Raw genomic sequence first — 18,079 nt, 5'->3', positions numbered from 1 at the left:
TTATTTTTAAATTACTGCTTTTTGCTAAAATAGATAGATCATTTTATTAGTTTTTCATGACTGCAAGTGGGTGCATTGTCTTCTTAATAAAACCCCACCCAACAAGGAAAAGGAAAGTTTTTGAGAGATGCCTGCCCCTCTGTGTGTATTTTTCTGCTTGAAATTTGATGAAATTATCCAGAAGCATTTTGAAGGTGTTTCTACATCTCATTATGAATTCTGTGCAATGCAAAAATCTCAACTTTATTTTTGTCTCAGAAGTACACGTCTGATATAAAATTCCCTTTGGCAAGGAAAAGAGATTTTAGGATTCCATAAATCCAAATTCTTTTGCTCATGGCTACATCCCAGTTGAAGCGTTAGATTTTCCTTGGAGATCTTTCAGAGCCAGGAACATGATTCTTTCAGCAGGGTATGGTGCATATCAGCTTCCTGTTTAAACTGGTTCATTCTCCAGAGATGCAGAGAAATGTGTTGTTCAGCCTGGCAGTACTAATCCAAAGAGACACAAAAGGGAAGGATGGGACCCCAAAGTTTGGAAGCATGAAACTGTAGATGCTGGTGCAGTGAGATTTGGCTAATCAGTTACGGTTTTATTTTTATTAAAAAAGTAGAAACTTGAATATTTCAAAGTAATATAATAACATTTTTGTTTTGGTAATATCTCTTTCACACAATGGCTTTCTTCTTTCTTTTGGGATGCAAGAGGCAAGTAAATCTACTCATTATTTTCAAACAGTCTCATACTTTCTTCAGAAGAATGGAAGAAACAAATTAACACTACTTTACACCTACTGCTGACAGTGCATAACAGCAATTAAAAAATGAACTGTGTGAACTTTGTTAAAAACAAGTGCTGTGCTTTTTATCTAGGCCTGAAAAAAGATGAGTCCTTTAGCCTCATTTTTTCTCATGTTGAATACAAGTCTCTCAGTAAGCACTGAGACACTTCATGGACCTTGTCTCTGTCTGTCCTTCCAGGGGTCACAAACGCAAACTGGATGAAGATGATGCGGGCAGTGAATCCAGTAAAGAATCCAGCAATGAAGATGAGGAGGGAAGCAGTTCTGAAGCGGATGAAATGGCAGCAGCACTTGAAGCTGAACTGAATGACTTCATGTGAGATTTATGCAGAAGACAGAACTTGTAATTATATTTTACTTCTCATAAACAGATCGGACTTCAGATGAGTCCCTTATGTCAGTACTCAGTGTTTTTCCAAAATGTGTGTGTATATTTTGCAAAGCAGCTCAAGAGGTGATACATTATTTTACAAAATCAGAAATAGATGTTTTTAAGTTGTTTTACTAAAGGAAAATATACTTTTTTAAGCAAAAAAAAAAGTATTAAATGGGATGTGGTGTGCTATGCCAAAGACATGTTAGGAGCTCTGCAGAACCTTCATGTACGGGACAGTAGTACAAAGACTTGTGATTAAACACACATCAAGTTTCTAAAAATATTGCAGGCTGTGGTTTATGGGTTACAATCTTCAAATAAAGGAGGAGATAAAGGAGATGGAATTGTCTGGGTAGTACAGCAGGAACCTGACAAACTGGTCATCCTTTTCCACAAATAAAGCTATCAAATATAAAAGGATTTTTGACATAAAAAAGAACTATTTATATTTGTATAGAAACAGAACGTGATATGCAAGTTTTGTGAACTCTGCACTTGACCCACCTGTCATTTGTTTGTAAGAGAATACATAGTGATCAGCATTCATGGTTTTAGGTTACTTTGTTGAATAGTTGGGTTCTTTAGAGACCGTTTAGATTTTTAACTTCTCTTCTCTGTAAACAGAAATTTAGCACAGCAGACTATGTGGTCCTGTACTGCCACAAGATGCATATTCACCCATTTGTGTTGTCTTTGAAAGAACAAGTGCTACTTCAGGCTAGATAGTATTTAATTTCTTTGAAAAGAGATCTGATGTAAAGTTTTTGTATATTCTATTTCATATTTGACCCACAAAACAGATTTTCTTTCATTTAATAAAGGTTCATTTTGTATGCTTTGTTTCTCTTTCCTGTTCATTTTCTTCCATCAAACATAAGACACTTTTCTCTATTATCTTTCTTTTATTCTGCATTAAAATAATGAAAAACATTGAAAGCAGGTGCAAATTTGTAGATTCAGGCAGATAGCTGAAGGACAGAAGAGAAACTGGCCCAGATGATTCATGGATGCTAACATCTGACATTTTCTCAGGTGGCTTTGACTGGCCTCTGAAATTACCATAAGAGTTGTTGCTCTGGTATTGAATTTATGAGGCCAGGACCATGGTTTATTCTCAATTGTTAGCAACTGGAGATTGAGTCCTTTTAATAATATGTTTGCAAAAGAAGACTCATTAGTTCGTATGTCATGGTTAAAAGGAAGTAGATTCTGGTGCAGAAATACTTCATTTTTCCACTTAGCAGTAAAACAGATCATTTCAGTAGAACCTCAGATGCTTTACAAAAAGGACTCTAATTTTAAAGCTTCATAATGACAATAAAAGGAAGACTGAGAAAATACAATAGCCTTTTCAGGTTAATACTGCTTTTCCACTTCAGAATGCAAAGTCAGTACCCACAGACAAAAACAGTGGATTTTTTGGGAAAATGTTCAGTTTCCTGGACGTTTACACAGCTACCACACAGCTGAATGCTACAGTGGCCTGCCTGCTGTAGCTCTCCATGAAAACAAGCAGGATGTCTCCAAGTGACTTTCATCATATAACAGGAGAAAAAGACTAACACTTGTAAAATGGGAAGTCAAAATACTTTCTTTTTATTCAGTAACCTGAATGCAGCCTCCCCAGCTATCAGAGGATGATTCCTTGCAATTAAATACTAAAATGTCAGGGGTTGTGGGGTGCACTTTGTGTTTTCTTAAATCCCCACTTGAAATAATGTGAAATAACACTGGCTTTCCGGGTCACTGTGATGCTGCAAATGACTTGACAGCACAAATTTCAGCAGAGACTCATTCTGGCTGATGGTCTTTGCCAGTCACGCAACTCTGTGGCAGCATTCAAGCTCTGAATGTAAACACAGTCAGCAAGCAAAGCAGGGCAGGCTCTGCCCTGGTTCAAGCAGCTTCGCTGGGTGCTGCATCCCTGGTGCCACAGCTGCCACAGAGCGCTCGTGGAGGCATTCCATGTGGACAGGCTCTCTGCTGAGAAAGGCTGTATCTTCCTCCCAGTGTTGTTTTATGGCTGATGGTTTAACTGGTGTCAAGGGGTCTGGGCAGGAATCCTAAAAGCCACCAGCACTCCAGTATCTCTTAACAATCCCTGCCCTCCAGTCCTTGGAGTAGGGGGGACCTAGCACAGGGAGAGTTGAGAGGCACCAACCCATTGCTTGCTGCCAGAGCAGTCCGGAAGGCATCGAGCCTGCAATTGCTGACAAGTCGCCCCCTGCTCATTCAGGTGGCTGTGTTGAGTGCACTGGTCACCGGTCTCTGCACAGGCAGGAGAGAGAAGTGGAAACTGAAGATTGATAAATTAAATGAGATTATATGAGATGGTAAGTTAAATGCCCATTCTAACCTGCCAGCAAGAAGTCTCTGGATGTATGAAGTTGTCACTCACTCCCACTAGCTTACACTTTTTTGAAGGTGCAGGAGCATCTTATGAAAAGCAACAAATGTGCTTTGTGAAATGACTTTAACTCTTTATTAAGTGACCTAGATATTTTGACTGGGTGTTTTATCCTGCCTTCTGGGCCTAGTTCTGTACATTATGTAGCCAGCAGGGACCTGCTACCAGCGAGGGCACTCTGATGGCTGAAGTGGAGACCAAATTCCCAGTGAGGCTGTTGAACTTACTGGGTAGTACTGGTTTCTGAAAGGGTACCAGGTGTGGAAATGAGCACAGAAAGGACACCTTTCTTCCTTAAGCATTCTAAGTGTGTACTATCACTGCTGGCCAGGAAAGATGGCTTCTAAGGCCTCCTGGTTATTTAAGAACTGGTAAGAGCCATTATTTTGATTTAAAGACCAACAGTTTTACTTTCTCCTCAACTTGCCCTCACCAGTTCTTAAGAGAATGAGAAGACATCACAGCTCTGATGAGGATCATAGAATAGTTTGGGTTGGAAGGGATCTTTAAAGGTCACCTAGTCCATTCTCCCTACAATGAGCAGAGACATATTTAACTAGACCAGGTTGCTCAGAGCTTGGTCCAACCTGGCCTCAAATGTTTCCAGGGATGGGGATGAGGTGGGACCTGTGATAAAAGCAAAAAGCATCACGTAGTGGCCAAGCTTTTCTCCTTGTGCCTGTGCTGGGGAGGGGGAAGATGAGGGAGCAGTTGCTTAGCACTGGGATGTGGAAAGTTCCAAGCATGCAGATACTTTTGCTGTTGGGTTTTGTGCATATGTGAAGTAGGCCTCGAGTTTTCTGTGTTAGATAGTAACATCCTCTCTGAAGGGTGGGGAGTCTCAATTTTCCTTCTTGGCACTACTGCTTGCGGAATAGGTGACTGTCTTACAAGTGTGAAAATACACATACACAAACCTGGAGCTGTACCTAAAGATTTCTCAGCTCTGCCTAATTTTACTACAGTGAACACTGCAGTAGGTGACAAGTCAAAGAATAAATACATAGCGGTCTAGTTAAAGAAGTGGATCTCATCGTGTAGCTGAAAATTCAGCATGAGAAGACTCCCAATTTTCACTACTTGTAGGAAAGCTTTTTATACATTTGTTTTTCCTATCCAATCCCACCTTCTGTTGTCATTTCAGAAGTGTTTGGAGCCCAGCACCCATCTCAGCCTCCTCTCCCTTCCCTCTCCAAGGAACAGGAAGCAGCAGTATCCAATCCCCCAGGCAGCATCACCTACAGCAGGCATACATACCTGCCCTGATAGGCTGCAGCTGCATATCCTGTGCTCTTCCTGCTGACCTGGCTTTGGGAGAGAGAGAGATTAACTATAATAACAGCACTAACAAATAGCACAGGTAAGTGAAAATACTGCCTTTTTGTAGGCTGGGTGTGAGTGCTTCCATGTGGAAAGAGGAACATCTTTCTTCTAGGAATTTATTCCTCAGTGTCATACAGCTCATAACCATAAATGGAAAAAACTTTGCTTCTGGTCTAGCCTCGCATATATATCAACTGGATCATTCCCAGCAGCTGTTAAGTCATTGTCCCCAAGCTGCTTTCCTGGATTTCCTCAGGCCCACATGAACACTGTGATCTTTCTCCTCCAAGGAAAGAGTAAGTCTGTTGTCATCAATATGTGCATCACAGAATGGCTGAGGTAGGAGTGGACCTCTGGAGGTCATGTGGTCTAATCCCCTGCTCAAGCAGAGAGGGTCACTCAGTTGATTGTCCATGTCCATGTCCTGTCAGTTTCTTGGATGTCTCCAACGATGGAGAGTTTCCAGCCTGTACTCAGTCACCCTCACAGTAAAAAGATACTTCTTTTTTTTTTTTTCTTCTTTTTTTTTTTTTTTAGGGGATGTGGAAAGGGAAAACATTGGCACAAAAGGAGCATGATTGCTGGCTAAGACCGAGGAGGCGTAAAGCGGGTGTGGCCCTCACCCCTGAGTTTCTCAAAGAGGAGAAACTTTAGGATGCATAATTGCCAGCAACTTGTTTTCTTTCAGGTCCAGAACCAGACCCTGTACTGGAGAATCCCCTACCATATGTTAATGAGAGTGTGGATTTTAATATATATGTGATGAGGTTTTGAGACACTTGAGATTTTACTTGGGAACAAGATTTGAGAAGGATGCCAGGTACTTGGAACACAGGATTGCTAGAACTGTGGAGAAACAGACGTGAACTATAAGTCAAGCCCTTTTTTGTGCAAACTCTCTTTCCGGTACAACAACTTATTCCTTTCACTCTTCTCATTCTTAGTGACTTTCTCTTTTTGCTGGTGAGTGGCAGAAATACCCAGTGACCTGATCCCATGGAAGGGTGGGGTTGGCATAGACCCCAACCCCAGAGCACTCAGATCATTTACTTGGCAAGATTGGGGCTGATTTTGACTCAGATTCTGTCATGTGCCCTGAGCAGAGGGTGGGTTGATGTGTTTGCATTACTTGACACTTCTGACTTGCACGAGCCCTTTTAAAACCCCTGGATTTCTCATCCCTGCAAGTCTCATGCCCACAGAGGCTGTGCTGCCACCCTGTGAGTCAGAGCTCCCTTGGCAGAAGATGATTAATTCTTTTCGTTCCACACTCCGTCCTAACTCTGTTCCCTGAAAAGGCAAGGAGCCACTTATATCTGGTAGATATAAGTATGTATGGCACTTCTAAAGAGCTCCATCCCAAGATGAAGCTGGACTGGCTTAGTCACTGTGTGGGTTTAGAGGCACTTTAAAGGTAGAGCAGATGCTAACCTGTTAACACCAGAGGTAAAAGTACGTTTTGTTGCCCTATCTGTGGGATGGACACCTGTGTCCACAGGTTCCTCCCATGTGCTGTCCTCTTCCTCTGAGCAGTCCTCCATGAGTCAGTGTGTCTCACCAGGAGACTGGGAAGCAGAATAGAGAGAGACCTTCCTCCTGAGTCACCACTGCCATCTTCCTGAGCCAAACACTCACCAGAGCTGGCAGACAGTAACCATATTGCAAAGCCATGTAGGTTTAATAGGTGGTGAAAAACACCCATCCTTCTCTAAGTCTGCTCTTATACAGAACAGTGCAGTTTTCCTCTGTCCCTTCTACATCTGCCAGGGGAAGCCTTGTGTAGTGGTTTGGTCTAAAATACTCATTACTGTTTATCTTCTGTGAGATAAGAATTAGGAGAAATGCAAAGCAGGCACCAACTTGAATGAATATAAAGAAGTTTATTAACAGACCTAAAAGAAGAAAAGGAAAAAAATTATACCACCTTTAGAACTCTCCTCCTCCCCCCACCTTCCTCCCTTCTCCCACTGACAATGTAAAGACAACCCTTAAGATGTTCAGTCTGTTTACCACTTCCATAATAACCTTGTTCAGTCCATTTAGAAAGAGAAGTCTCTTTTTGCTCATGCTATGAAAACAGTATCACAGAGACAGCCACCCACTTCCAAATATTGTTCAGTCCATTTAGGAAGAGGAGTCTCTCTGCTTGCGATGTGAGTCCCTTCCCCCGACTTGCAGCTTTTCCCGCAACTGCTTTCGAGGGTCCACTCTTGAAGTTTTTTGGGGTACAATTTTAAGGTTGAGCTGTTCAGAAACAAAAAAACAGAGGCCCTTCTCCTTCCCTGGGAGCAAAGGGTCATCTTCATCTTTAAGACTATCTCTGGAAGCATCTCTAGGAATTGAGGTTTTTCTCCTTTCCTCTTTGGAGCAAAAGTCCTCATCTGGTTCATCTGGTTCATCTCTCTCTGTCCAAACTTCTCATGAAATTACAGCTGCGTCAGCATCTGCCTATCTCAGCGCAGGTGCTTCTGCTTATGAGTTGAACACTCCACCCCCCATATCTTCATGAAATTACAACGGGATACTCTGATATATCACAGCTTCACAACAGACTTTCAGCTTTAAGCATCTCCTCTCTCTCTTCCCTCAGGTTTTCAGCTCTTCACAGCAATAAAAGGGTTAATCTCACCTCGGCCTTGCAGCTGGAATGTGGCTTATCGGTGTTGGTCACCTGACCTCTGCCGGACAGAGGTGCTGCTTTGCTGAATCTCGGCCGCAGTGGAGAGGGGGGGGTTCCGAGCCGCTCCGGCTGCCCACGGCAAGGCAGTGGGGGGGGGTTCCATGGCTGGAACAGGCCCATGGCTCCAGGCTGGCTGTGGCCCGGCCCGGCCTGGCCCAAGCAGGGCCTGGCCAGGCCCGCTGGCCCCTGCACGGGGCCTGCAGCCACCTGTCCCAGCGCCGGAAACGAGAGAGAGCTGGGGTGGGAGTTTGTCTATTCTTAAGTGTGGATCACAGAGGCGGTCACAACTTTAAGTGGCTTAAAGAATTGTCCATATTCAAACTGGCCAGCTGATAGGTTCTATCAGGTCCCAGAGGAAGCTGTAAGCACCCCTTAGCAAGGATATCCCTTCCGGGACTATGCTTGCTAACCTATGACACCTTGACAAAGTGAATCGCAGTGACAGGTCTCTACTGACAGTAACCATGAGGGAGAAACCTTGACCAAGGACTGTCAGAAGGGCTGGGTCCTCCTCCCTTTCCCTTGTCTACAGGTGACCAACGTCTCTGAGTCCCCAAGACTGTTTTCCTGTCAGATTTTGGATGTGGTTGCTCCTTCACAGCAACCAAGCTGTTCTTGTTGAAGCACAAACTACCATTGCTATTGATCAATTGTAAGCAGCAAAGCCCGTAGGCAACAGCCTGCTCCTCCTCCTCATGCTGCCTTCAGACCAGGCGCTGGCGCTTTTCTGGCAGGGAGCACAGCAAGAAGTCAGAAAAGCTTCTTACCTTTTCAGATCCACCCCTACGGAGATGTATGACCCTTTCAGGACATAAGTATTAAATATGTCACTTAGTTCCAATATAAATGGTGCTTGGGAGGTTCTTTGTTTTAATTAAGTGGATGAGTTTGGTCCTCAGAGAGCTCAACATGTCCTTGGGTGAATAAATGTTTTAATAATTCAACTTTGTCTCTCATAATCTTATAGCTGCAACCCACAGAATACCAAATGAAAACCACTGAATACCAAATGAAGAACACTCCATTTCATTCCTCTGCTTTTTGCTTTCTGTCCTTGGATCCAAGCTCTCAGCAAGCCTCTCAGACCAAGGGGGAAGCCCCACCATGGGATCCATATGCACAGCAGCCCTGTGCCGAGCCCACAGGACAGAGCCATCAGCCACATCCTCCTCCCTCCAGGGGCTGCCCGTGGAAGCCGTGTCACCTCTGAGCCTACCTCAGAGGAACAACAGCTGTGCATCTTCCAGCATCCATCAACTTCACTGACCATCACCTTTCCCTCGCTGGCAGAAAAGGCATTCAGCTTGCTGGCACAAAGCACATTTTCCCCTGCACCTGGCACACTTCTCAGCGCTTTGGGTTTTGGCACCTGAAATCAATTCTGTTTTTTAAAATTCCTAAGACAGCTAAGGAGGTGAAAGCAGGCCCCTGGTGGGCTGTGGGATGGAAAAGAAAGAAACTCAAGAGTCTGAAAGTTGTGCATTACCAGAAGAACTCATCTCTCACTACAGAGGCTATGCTTGGTGTGCATTCATCTGAACATACCCATCAGGCAAGGAAAGGTGAACAAAGGCTGGACACTGTTCCCTTACATGAGAGGATTCTCAGTCTATAAGGGGAAAGAAAGGGGAAAAGCAGAGGTTCATTAGATCAGAAATTCTCCTCTATAGAATGTGCCCAGGGCTGTATCAGCCCAACACCTACTGTTGTCCTTGTAGCTGGAACTACAGCCTGTGCACAGGCTATCAAGCAGAGCCCCTGGTTTGCTTCATTACAGGAGGGTGCCTGTAGGTGCAGACTTGGGCACAGCAGGGGTTAATTTCAGCTGTGGCTTTACATAACTTTTAATTGCCTGCATTTGACATCTGTGAGGCAAAGGCACTAACAGCCGCAGTGGAAGTGCTGAGGAATAAGTCCGTGAGTAATTCCTGGTTTATCTCCAGCTTGTATCGTTTACCTCGTTACGGGACTGCCTGCAGCCTTCAGCTGCTCTCTGCTTCCCTAGAGTTAATAGATTTCACATGTCTCTGTACCAAGTCCCTGTCTCAGCCTGAACTCTCCACACAGACACAGCACAACCTCCCCCACGCCCGCGGACAGTGAGTTGGTGTGAAGACAACCCAAGTGCTCTGTGACAGGGATGCAGCAGCTGCTGCCCGAAAATGTGCAATGCTCAAAGAGCAGCCCTGGCCATGGTGCTTTGCTGTGATGCAGCACAGGCTGAGACCCGCGTGGCAACGCAGAAACAGCTGCTGCTTTCAGAGAGCAAATAACAAAAATGCTGCCCGTGCTGGAGAGAGACACGTTGCAACTGCGCTGCAGCTCGCTCACTTCGGACTGCAACCACCCTGGAGCAGCCCTGAGCAGGACATTTTGGGCCCCTCACTACAACACAGTCATTGAGATACTGGAGTGTGTCCAGAGAAGGGCAATGAATCTGGTGAAGGGTCTGGAGCACAAGTCTGATGAGGAGCAGTTGAGGGAGATGGAGGTGTTTAGTCTAGAAAAAAGGAAGCTCAGAGGGGACCTTATCATTCTCTACAACAGCCTGAAAGGAGGGTGTAGCCAGGTGGAGGGTGGTTTCTTTTCCAAAGTAGCACAGGATAGGACAAGAGGACGGTACTTCAAGTTGTACCAGAGTAGGTTTACTTGGATCTTAGGAAAAAATTTTTTACTGAAAGGATGGTCAGGCATTGGAACAGGTTGTCCAGAGAGAGGTGTTCAAAAGGCATGTGGACACGGCACCAGGAAACATGGTTTAGTGGTGGACTTGGCAGTGCTGGGTTAATGGTTAGGTTCAATGAGCTAAGAGGTCTTTTCCAACCTAAACTATTCTATAACTCCATGTAACAGCCCCTGTATGCTGGTCTCTGCCTGGGTTTGGGTGAAGCAGGTCCTCACAGTCAGCATGAGCTCCATCCCCTGGCAGCCTATCTAGAACCCAGGTCTTGGTATTAGGAGCACAAAATATGTTGCTTTTCTTAGATTCCCCATTGCTCGTTGTCTTTGTGCTGCAAAGGGCTGTGGGACACCATGGAGCTCCCAGAGAGGCAGCTCTTGCCTGGTGGACACTGCTGTATCTCCCTTGATGGAAACCCTGGAGCCCTCCAAGGAGCTCGTGGTGGCTGAGGAGGTGCTCTCTGGCATCTCTGGAAGCTGTGATAGACCACTTTTCAGATCAGAAGAATTTAAAATTAATTCAGGATCCTCTTCTGGGTCATTGTGGAAGTATTTAGAAACCTAGAGAGTACAAAGGAAAAACTGCTTTCATTGGCTGGTTTCCTGACATGACACTGAAGGCTCAGTGCTTGTAGCTCTCATGCTATGGTGTTCACTTGGCTTTCTTGGGAGATATTTAGCTAATCATTATCATTTAAAGCCTTTGTGTCTGTAGATATTGCTGCACCACTCTTCACACTTCTGCTACTGGCTGTTACCAACTCTCTTTCCATTTAAAACCGTGGAGCCTGCAAACTACAGGAGTTTCAATTTTCACTTCAAGAAAATGTGAATTTTCTTCTCTACTCCTTGAGGTTGTGAAGCAAACTTTGAAACCATGTCCTGTCTGCACTGTGCAAAAGCTCAGCGACGAGTATACCTGGTGACTTTTCAGCTAAGCTCACAGCTTTGTGGGGGTTTACATGCAATTTTGAATGTGAGAGGCTGTGAATAATAATAGTAGTCTTGAGGCAGTGAGGTGTAATGAGGTAAACAATATGAGATTTTCCCACTGAGTTGAAATGAGACCTTCAAATCTTTTGTGAAATTTTGACACAGCTCAAAGAAATGTTTTCTGAGGAGCATGTGGGCTGCAATATTGGGAACAGATTCTTCCAGTGTTAACAAGTAAGGATACTGCCTCAGAAATTACATCCAAGCATTTTCAGAGTTGAATATCTTATAAATGTATTCTTTATGTTCGGATATGTGAGATTGGGCACTGGAGGGTGCATCTGTTTTCCAGCAGAGAGGATCTGAATGGTGCAGTTTGAAGAGAGGAGCTAGAGCTCAAAGATGAAGTCTTGTTATGAAGTAACCTACAAAACAAGAAAGCTAGACCAAGAGACAGAGATATTTAGGGTGAGAGGGATGCAAATCACTCCAGACACCAGTGACTTCAATGCAGTGGCATGAATGCGAGTCCCTCACAAAACGCATAAGTAACCTCTGTTTCAGACAGGTTTTGCCCCCATAAAGACTACCTGAGATGCAGGCTCTGAGTGAAAATCATCTAGGGCAATCAGTAGAATTTCCACTTGCTATTCCCTTCCCATTACTTTGGCATTTTGGGCCAAATGTTTTAAAATATTTCTAATGTCTCATCTTGAAACTATCAAAATGCAGTTCTTCATCTGTGCTTTCACGAGGCCCAAGTTCAGCTGGCTGCCTGTGTGCACACAGACTGACTGATTAAAACAAGAGTATATTCTTGTTTGCACCCGCTTCTCCTCTGTCTTTTCATGCTTTAAACTAGAAGCCTAATGTAGCCAACAATGTTAAAAATTGTGTGAGGTGCTCCACCTGTGTGAGGGAAATACAGGTTGGGGGATGAAGAGATGGAGAGATGGATAGATGGAGAGCAGCCCTGCAGAGAAGGACTTCTGGGGGCTGGTGGATCAGAGTCTGGACATGACCCAGCAACGTGCACTTGAAGCCCAGAAAGCAAATCCCATCCTGGGCTGCATCCAAAGCAGCGTGGGCAGCAGGGCGAGGGAGGGGATTCTGCCCCTCTGTTCCCCTCTGGTGAGACCCCACCTGCAGCGCTGCATCAGCTCTGGAGTCCTCAGCACCAGAGGAGGGCCACAAATATGGAGCATCTCTCCTATGAAGATGGAGAGAGCTGGCATTGTTCAGCCTGGAGAAGGGAAGGCTTCAGGGAGACCTCATTGCAGCCTTTCAATAAAGGGGGCTTATAAAAACGGTGAGAACAGACTTTCTAGCAGGGCCTGCTGGGATAGGACAATGGGTAGTGGTTGTAAGCTAAAAGAGGGTAAATTCAGGCTAGGTGTAAGGAAGAAATTTTTAGTGGTGAGGGTGGTGAAACACTGGAAGAGGTTGCCCAGAGAAGCTGTGCATGTCACATCCCGGGGGACATTGAAGGCCAGGCTGAGCAGGGCTCTGAGCAACCTGGTCTGGTTGAAGATGTCTCTGCTTAATGCAGGGAGGGTATTAGCCTAGATGGGCTTTCACAGTCCCTTCCAACCCAGACTATTTTATCTTTCTATGAAAAACATCAAGGCCCTGAAGCTGAGCTTCTGCACCAAGTTGGTTTGAAGAATAAGTTTTGAAAATATAAAAATAGGCTTTTAGCAGCCTGCCTGACAGAGGCAGAGACATTGTGTGGGCAAACTGTTCCAGAACACGGCTGTGCAATGGTTATTAAGAGCTGTACTTCCATAATAACAGTGCTGGGAGCTTTCCTTAGTAAAGAACGATAAGCAAGTTTCAGCTTCTTCCTTGCTGAGACCTGGAGGCAGCACTGTGCTTGGTTAGCTCTGGTGCATTATCCTGTAATAGCTAAGAAATACACTTTGAGTGAAGGTTGAATAATAGAGTGTTTTCTCTCCTCCCCACACCACTTTACTTTAAGAATAGCATCTTCCATTGTTGGTTATTGTCATTATCAACTGATTTCCCCAACGACTGCTCTAACCATCATTTCTAGCTTCTGGGCATTAAGCAAAGATCGCTGCAGCATAATTGGATTAATTTAGAGACTGACTTTGAACAGCATAATTGATTTGAATTTTATTCTGTTTTCTCTAGCCACTTTTTTCACTAAGAATCACAATGCCTGGGAGCCTGGGCATGGTCTCAAGTCTTCTACAGGCAAAGCCTTCATGAGTGGGAGCCCCCCTTGCTAAGTGGGTACCTTCCCCCATGCTCCATGCATCCCTCCACTGGGGAGGGGTTCCCGCTGGGCTTCCTGCTCCTTCCTTCTGCCACCTTTTGCAAGGGCTTTGTCTGCCAGAGGAGTCATGAACCAACTCACTTCTCCACCATCACTGTGGGGGTTGCTTTGTGCTGCAGGAAGGGTTTTGTTCTCTGGCACAGGGTCTGTCACTGTTGTGACACGGCGTGTGGGTGATGCTGCATGTGGGGGCCAGCCCAGCCAGCTGTCCCACATGGACCCTGCTTCAAGGATGCTTTGTGGCACACTTGGTTCTAACACCACCAGGGCCTTTCCGGGCATTTAGCTGTGCTGCTGCTATACCCAGCGCAGCAAACCTTGCGTCCTGCCATGGTTTCTAACTGGGTTTTGATTCTGTGTCTCACAAATGCGGGTGGGGAGTGCCCTGCAGACGCTGCAGCAGGGCCTGTGGGTGCCTGGTCAGGTCCCTGAAGCAGCATGCACTCACCAGGGATCCCCAAAACACGCTTCACGGTTCACTCCCAAAGCTTTCTCTTTCTATGCAAAACATCCTCTCCTGGTTTTCACCACACATCTTCACAGATTGTTAGGGAATGAAAAGGCTTTTAATTATAAATTAGAATAATTACAAAAAACTCGACTGAGTAGCGTGGCTGCAGCCCATCCTCCTGAGTAGCTCTGAGCTCCCTGTTCCATTTCAGCTCCTCTTGGCTGACTGCAGAGGTTGGCAGAGGTGCTCAGCATGTGGCCTTCCTGCTATGGAAAGGGATTGTTCTGGGATATTTGGGCAGTGGCTCACCTCCAAGATGGAGCTGCCCAGGCCTAGGATAGGATCCTAGCATGAGTCACTCTGGCTTGTACTACCTGTCACAACTTGCACACAGTGCATGGGACTTTTGCATTCCCAACGAGCCCAAGGTTGCCATCCCACTAATTTCAGAAGACCCAGGATGTCCTTGCCATGCCTTTGGAGAGCACCTGGCTCTCATATTCATGTGTGGCAGCACACTGCTGTGACCACATCCCATCATACCCTCTCAAAGTAGAAAAGGAAAAGGGATACAACTGTGTTACTGCTTCCCACTCCAGTGCCAAGAAACAACAGAACTAAAAGCAGTGTTGGCCCTTGTCCTTCTTATTGTTTTGGTGAAAGAGAGTGATGCTGCCCAACATACAATTCAGTTCTCTGAAAGCCACCAGATTCTGTGCCTGCAGCAACCTGGTATCCTATTTCCAAATAAATCGGAGATGGAAGGAATGCAGACAACCACTATTGCCCAGTGATGCAGGGTGTTCCCTTGGGAAATCAGCTGCTCCTCAGCTGTCAGCATCTGCTGTAGGCATCAGCCTAGGGGTGCACAGCCCCTACCTGCACTGCTGCCTGCAAGTGCCACAAGGCAAAAAAAAAACCACCTACCCTCCTGTTTTTCCATACAAAACTGCATGTGTGCACTTGCATATGGAGTTCATGTCCTTTAACACATAAAGGCCATGACCATTGTAGGAATGTTCATAAAAACATAGTTGCTGTAAGGCACACAATAGATTTTCCCACTTCTTCTCCTGCTTGATATTGTCTTGTAATAAATATCTTGAAGATTTAGCTGAGTTAGGGGAATATATCCACACTAACAGCATTAGCCTTTTCCTTAGAGTAACGTTTTGCTGGAGTAACATCCAGCAAACTGATGCCCAGGAACCTTTTCTTTCCAATATCTGAACAATAGTTCTTAGGGGTCGACTTTACCAGCTTTCACTAACCTTGCTGCTTCTATTCCACAAATGCCAATCTTTTGTGCTCTTAGCTCTCAGGCTTTGGTAGGAGACACACCTTTAATCATTTGCCTTTTGGGTTTTGCTTCTAGCTTTCCAGGTTCTCCCTAGTAGCACAAAGCCAAGAAGAGAAAATGGGACTGCAGAAGTGATGCTGCTGGGCACTCGCAGTGCCCCACAAAAACTCCTCTTCCCAATGCCTGGAAAACTTTATCCCTTGCCCATATTCACCTAGTCCTTCTCTTCTGTCTCAGTTAGTCATGCTCCCCTCCTCACATGCACACTTCTTCCATGCAGATGTTACAACTGTGCAGGCTGTAATGCACTGGAAGATTTCCATCCTCCACAAATATCTAAAGTTATCCCCAACTACTTAGCTAATCTGTCTGTAAGATCCAAATGTCCCCAACATTTGGGGGTGTTTGAGTTTGGGATTCTGATTCAGGCTTATCTAGTGAAAATACTGAAAGGTCAGTGCGTTTTAACTCATCCACCAAATGAAGTTTGAAGGTGCTCAGTGCTACTGTAGGAATGTGCTGCCTGAAACCAATATCTACTTGCAAACCTGGTGGGACTAATTTGGGTCTGTAGGAGTTTTATGTGAGTATTGTTTTACTTTGAATGTTCTCTTTGCTTCTCATCACGTCTTTAAATCTCACCAAAGACAGGTTTCCTCACAAGATGATGCCTTTGCACATTCACTCAATGATATTGACTTCCCAGTGGCAGCAGGGCAATAAACCAGGACATTAAACTGTCCAATCAATTGCCCTCCTGCCTGCGTTATGTGTGTTATTTCCCACTGTGCACATTCAACATTACGCTCTGTGACCATTAACGCAGTGGGTGCTGTTAGACAATGAAATGTTAGACAGCAGCCTGCTAACAAAAGGTTTAATGGATAACATGATATCCTTACCAGCAGCTACAGAAGAGCTGGTCCAGAGGAACAGGGACTGTGTGCTGGAGCATGTTGTACATGAAATAGGGATGTCTGTGCTAATAAACAAATGCTCCTTTATCACAGGGCTGGTGTGGGAACACTGACCTGGAGAGAAAACTGAGTTTGTGGGAAATATCCCCCTGGATTAGAGGGGTGGACAGAGCAGGCATTACCTCCCAGGAACTCACTTTTTGATGCCATATGGCTTAACATCTCAGCAGGACATTAATGACAAGAAATTTATCAAGCATTTTTCTGCACTGCCAGGTTGCCAAGTGTTCCTCCTTGCTCCCCAAATTTGCCACTCAAATATTACCTGCTGCTTTCTCCTGCTTTGTGAAACATGACACAAAACTGCACTTCTTCCCAAGGAGAGGTTTCAGCTTTGCAGCTGCCCTGTTAGGGCTTCTCACTGCCAGCTGACACCCTTCACCACCAATGCTCTTGTACTTGCCAGGCTAGAGAACTCCCATGGGCATCTGCTGGTCAGCCTGGCTTTGACACAGCTGGATTTGTGAAACAAGCATTCTTCTGGCACAGACTCATTGCTTGTCCAGGGAAGACCTGAACCAGGGAAGGCAAAGACTGACTTCTGATGGGATGGAAACTAATTCATGCCCAAAAGAGTCTCACAGGGAGTGAGAAGCAGTTACCCAGCCATGGACAGAGCAGGGGCATAGGGATGCCACCAACCACGCTCTACACATACAACTTGGTGACGTCCCTCTGGTGGAAGAACTGAAGGGCTGAGGAAGGGCAGAGGGACATCAGCCACTTCCAGCTGGGCAGCTGAAGCTGCCTACTCCTGGCTGTCCTTTCTTGCACATTTTTTCTCAGGTTTCCAATGGTCCAAGTGGAGTTTCTTCCCTTATGTCTCCTGCAAGATCACTGTGCAAGTTAATGGTGTGCTGTTAGGAAAGGGACTGTTGACATATAGTTTGACCTCCTCGTCACCTAGTCTCACCTATTCATTTATATTTGCTTTGAATTAGCTGGAAAAGTCCCTGTATCAACATTATTTATAGGTTTTGTACATTTCAAGACTGCTGCTTTGTTCCTAGGCTGTACTTGTCTCTTAATCTAACTAATCATCTAATACATTTTGAAGTCTTTTCATTCTTCCTCATAAATCAAATTTTGGACCTTGATGAATCCATTTGCTGTGCTGATCTGAATTCTCTCTCTTTCATCAGACCGTCTTCATCTCATAAAGAAGTGAACAGGCTATTCCAGGTGTGCCTGTGAAAAGATTTCATCTATATATTCCAGTCTCATTATCTGTTTCTCTGGCTATTTTACCTTGTTATCCTGCATTGCAAATACAGCTCCCCAAGATTCTTTCCGTTTTGTTTCTTTGCAGGCTTATTTGATAGCGCATGTCTTAGATTTTTCTATCCCCTTGTGAATTAGAATAGCTTTTCATTTTGATTGCATTTTAATCCATAAATAGTATCTCATTTTCTCACTTTCTCCCTGTATTTTTTATCTGGGTGAGTTCCACCCTATTTTTTCATGTCTGCTTTGTATTAGTAATTTCCCTCAATTTAATATATCTGGGGCTTCAATTAATACATTCTTTATTCTCTGCTCTAGATAATTAGTAAGAGCATAAAAGAACAGATGCATGTTATTTAACAAATGTCTCTGCTAGTGTCCCTGCTGACCTATAAGTGGTTACTTCCACCATTTGTTTCTAATGTTTAAATTTATTTATAAAAGACATGTGATCATCTCTTAACCCTAGTAAATGATGTTGAGATGGAGATTCAGTGGACATTCTCATAAAGTATTCTACAAATAACTCCAAATATAACAGTAGGAGGAGGTCATATGAGATGACCATTGCAGGCTCTCTGAATAATCTGTATTACACGTGTTGTTTTCCCAGAGCTGTTTGTTTTG

General features: G+C 44.7%; 1 protein-coding gene across 3 annotated transcripts in view; it reads left to right on the top strand.

Moving 5' to 3' along the window:
- The window catches only part of CTDP1 (CTD phosphatase subunit 1), a 104,290-nt gene extending 102,284 nt beyond the window's left edge, over window positions 1-2,006 (top strand). For 2 of the 3 annotated variants that reach the window (XM_069007959.1, XM_069007957.1), the window contains exon 13: window positions 982-2,006. In XM_069007959.1, the coding sequence (XP_068864060.1) occupies window positions 982-1,123 (142 nt within the window). In that variant the 3' untranslated portion in view covers window positions 1,124-2,006. The remainder of the gene's footprint in view (window positions 1-981) is intronic. The other variant, XM_069007958.1, reaches the window with a different exon arrangement.
- The last annotated feature ends 16,073 nt before the right edge of the window (window positions 2,007-18,079 follow it).

Source organism: Aphelocoma coerulescens, chromosome 2 (assembly GCF_041296385.1).
Source record: "Aphelocoma coerulescens isolate FSJ_1873_10779 chromosome 2, UR_Acoe_1.0, whole genome shotgun sequence".
Taxonomy (NCBI): Eukaryota; Metazoa; Chordata; class Aves; order Passeriformes; family Corvidae; genus Aphelocoma; species Aphelocoma coerulescens.
This window is presented reverse-complemented; position numbering and strand designations above follow the sequence as displayed.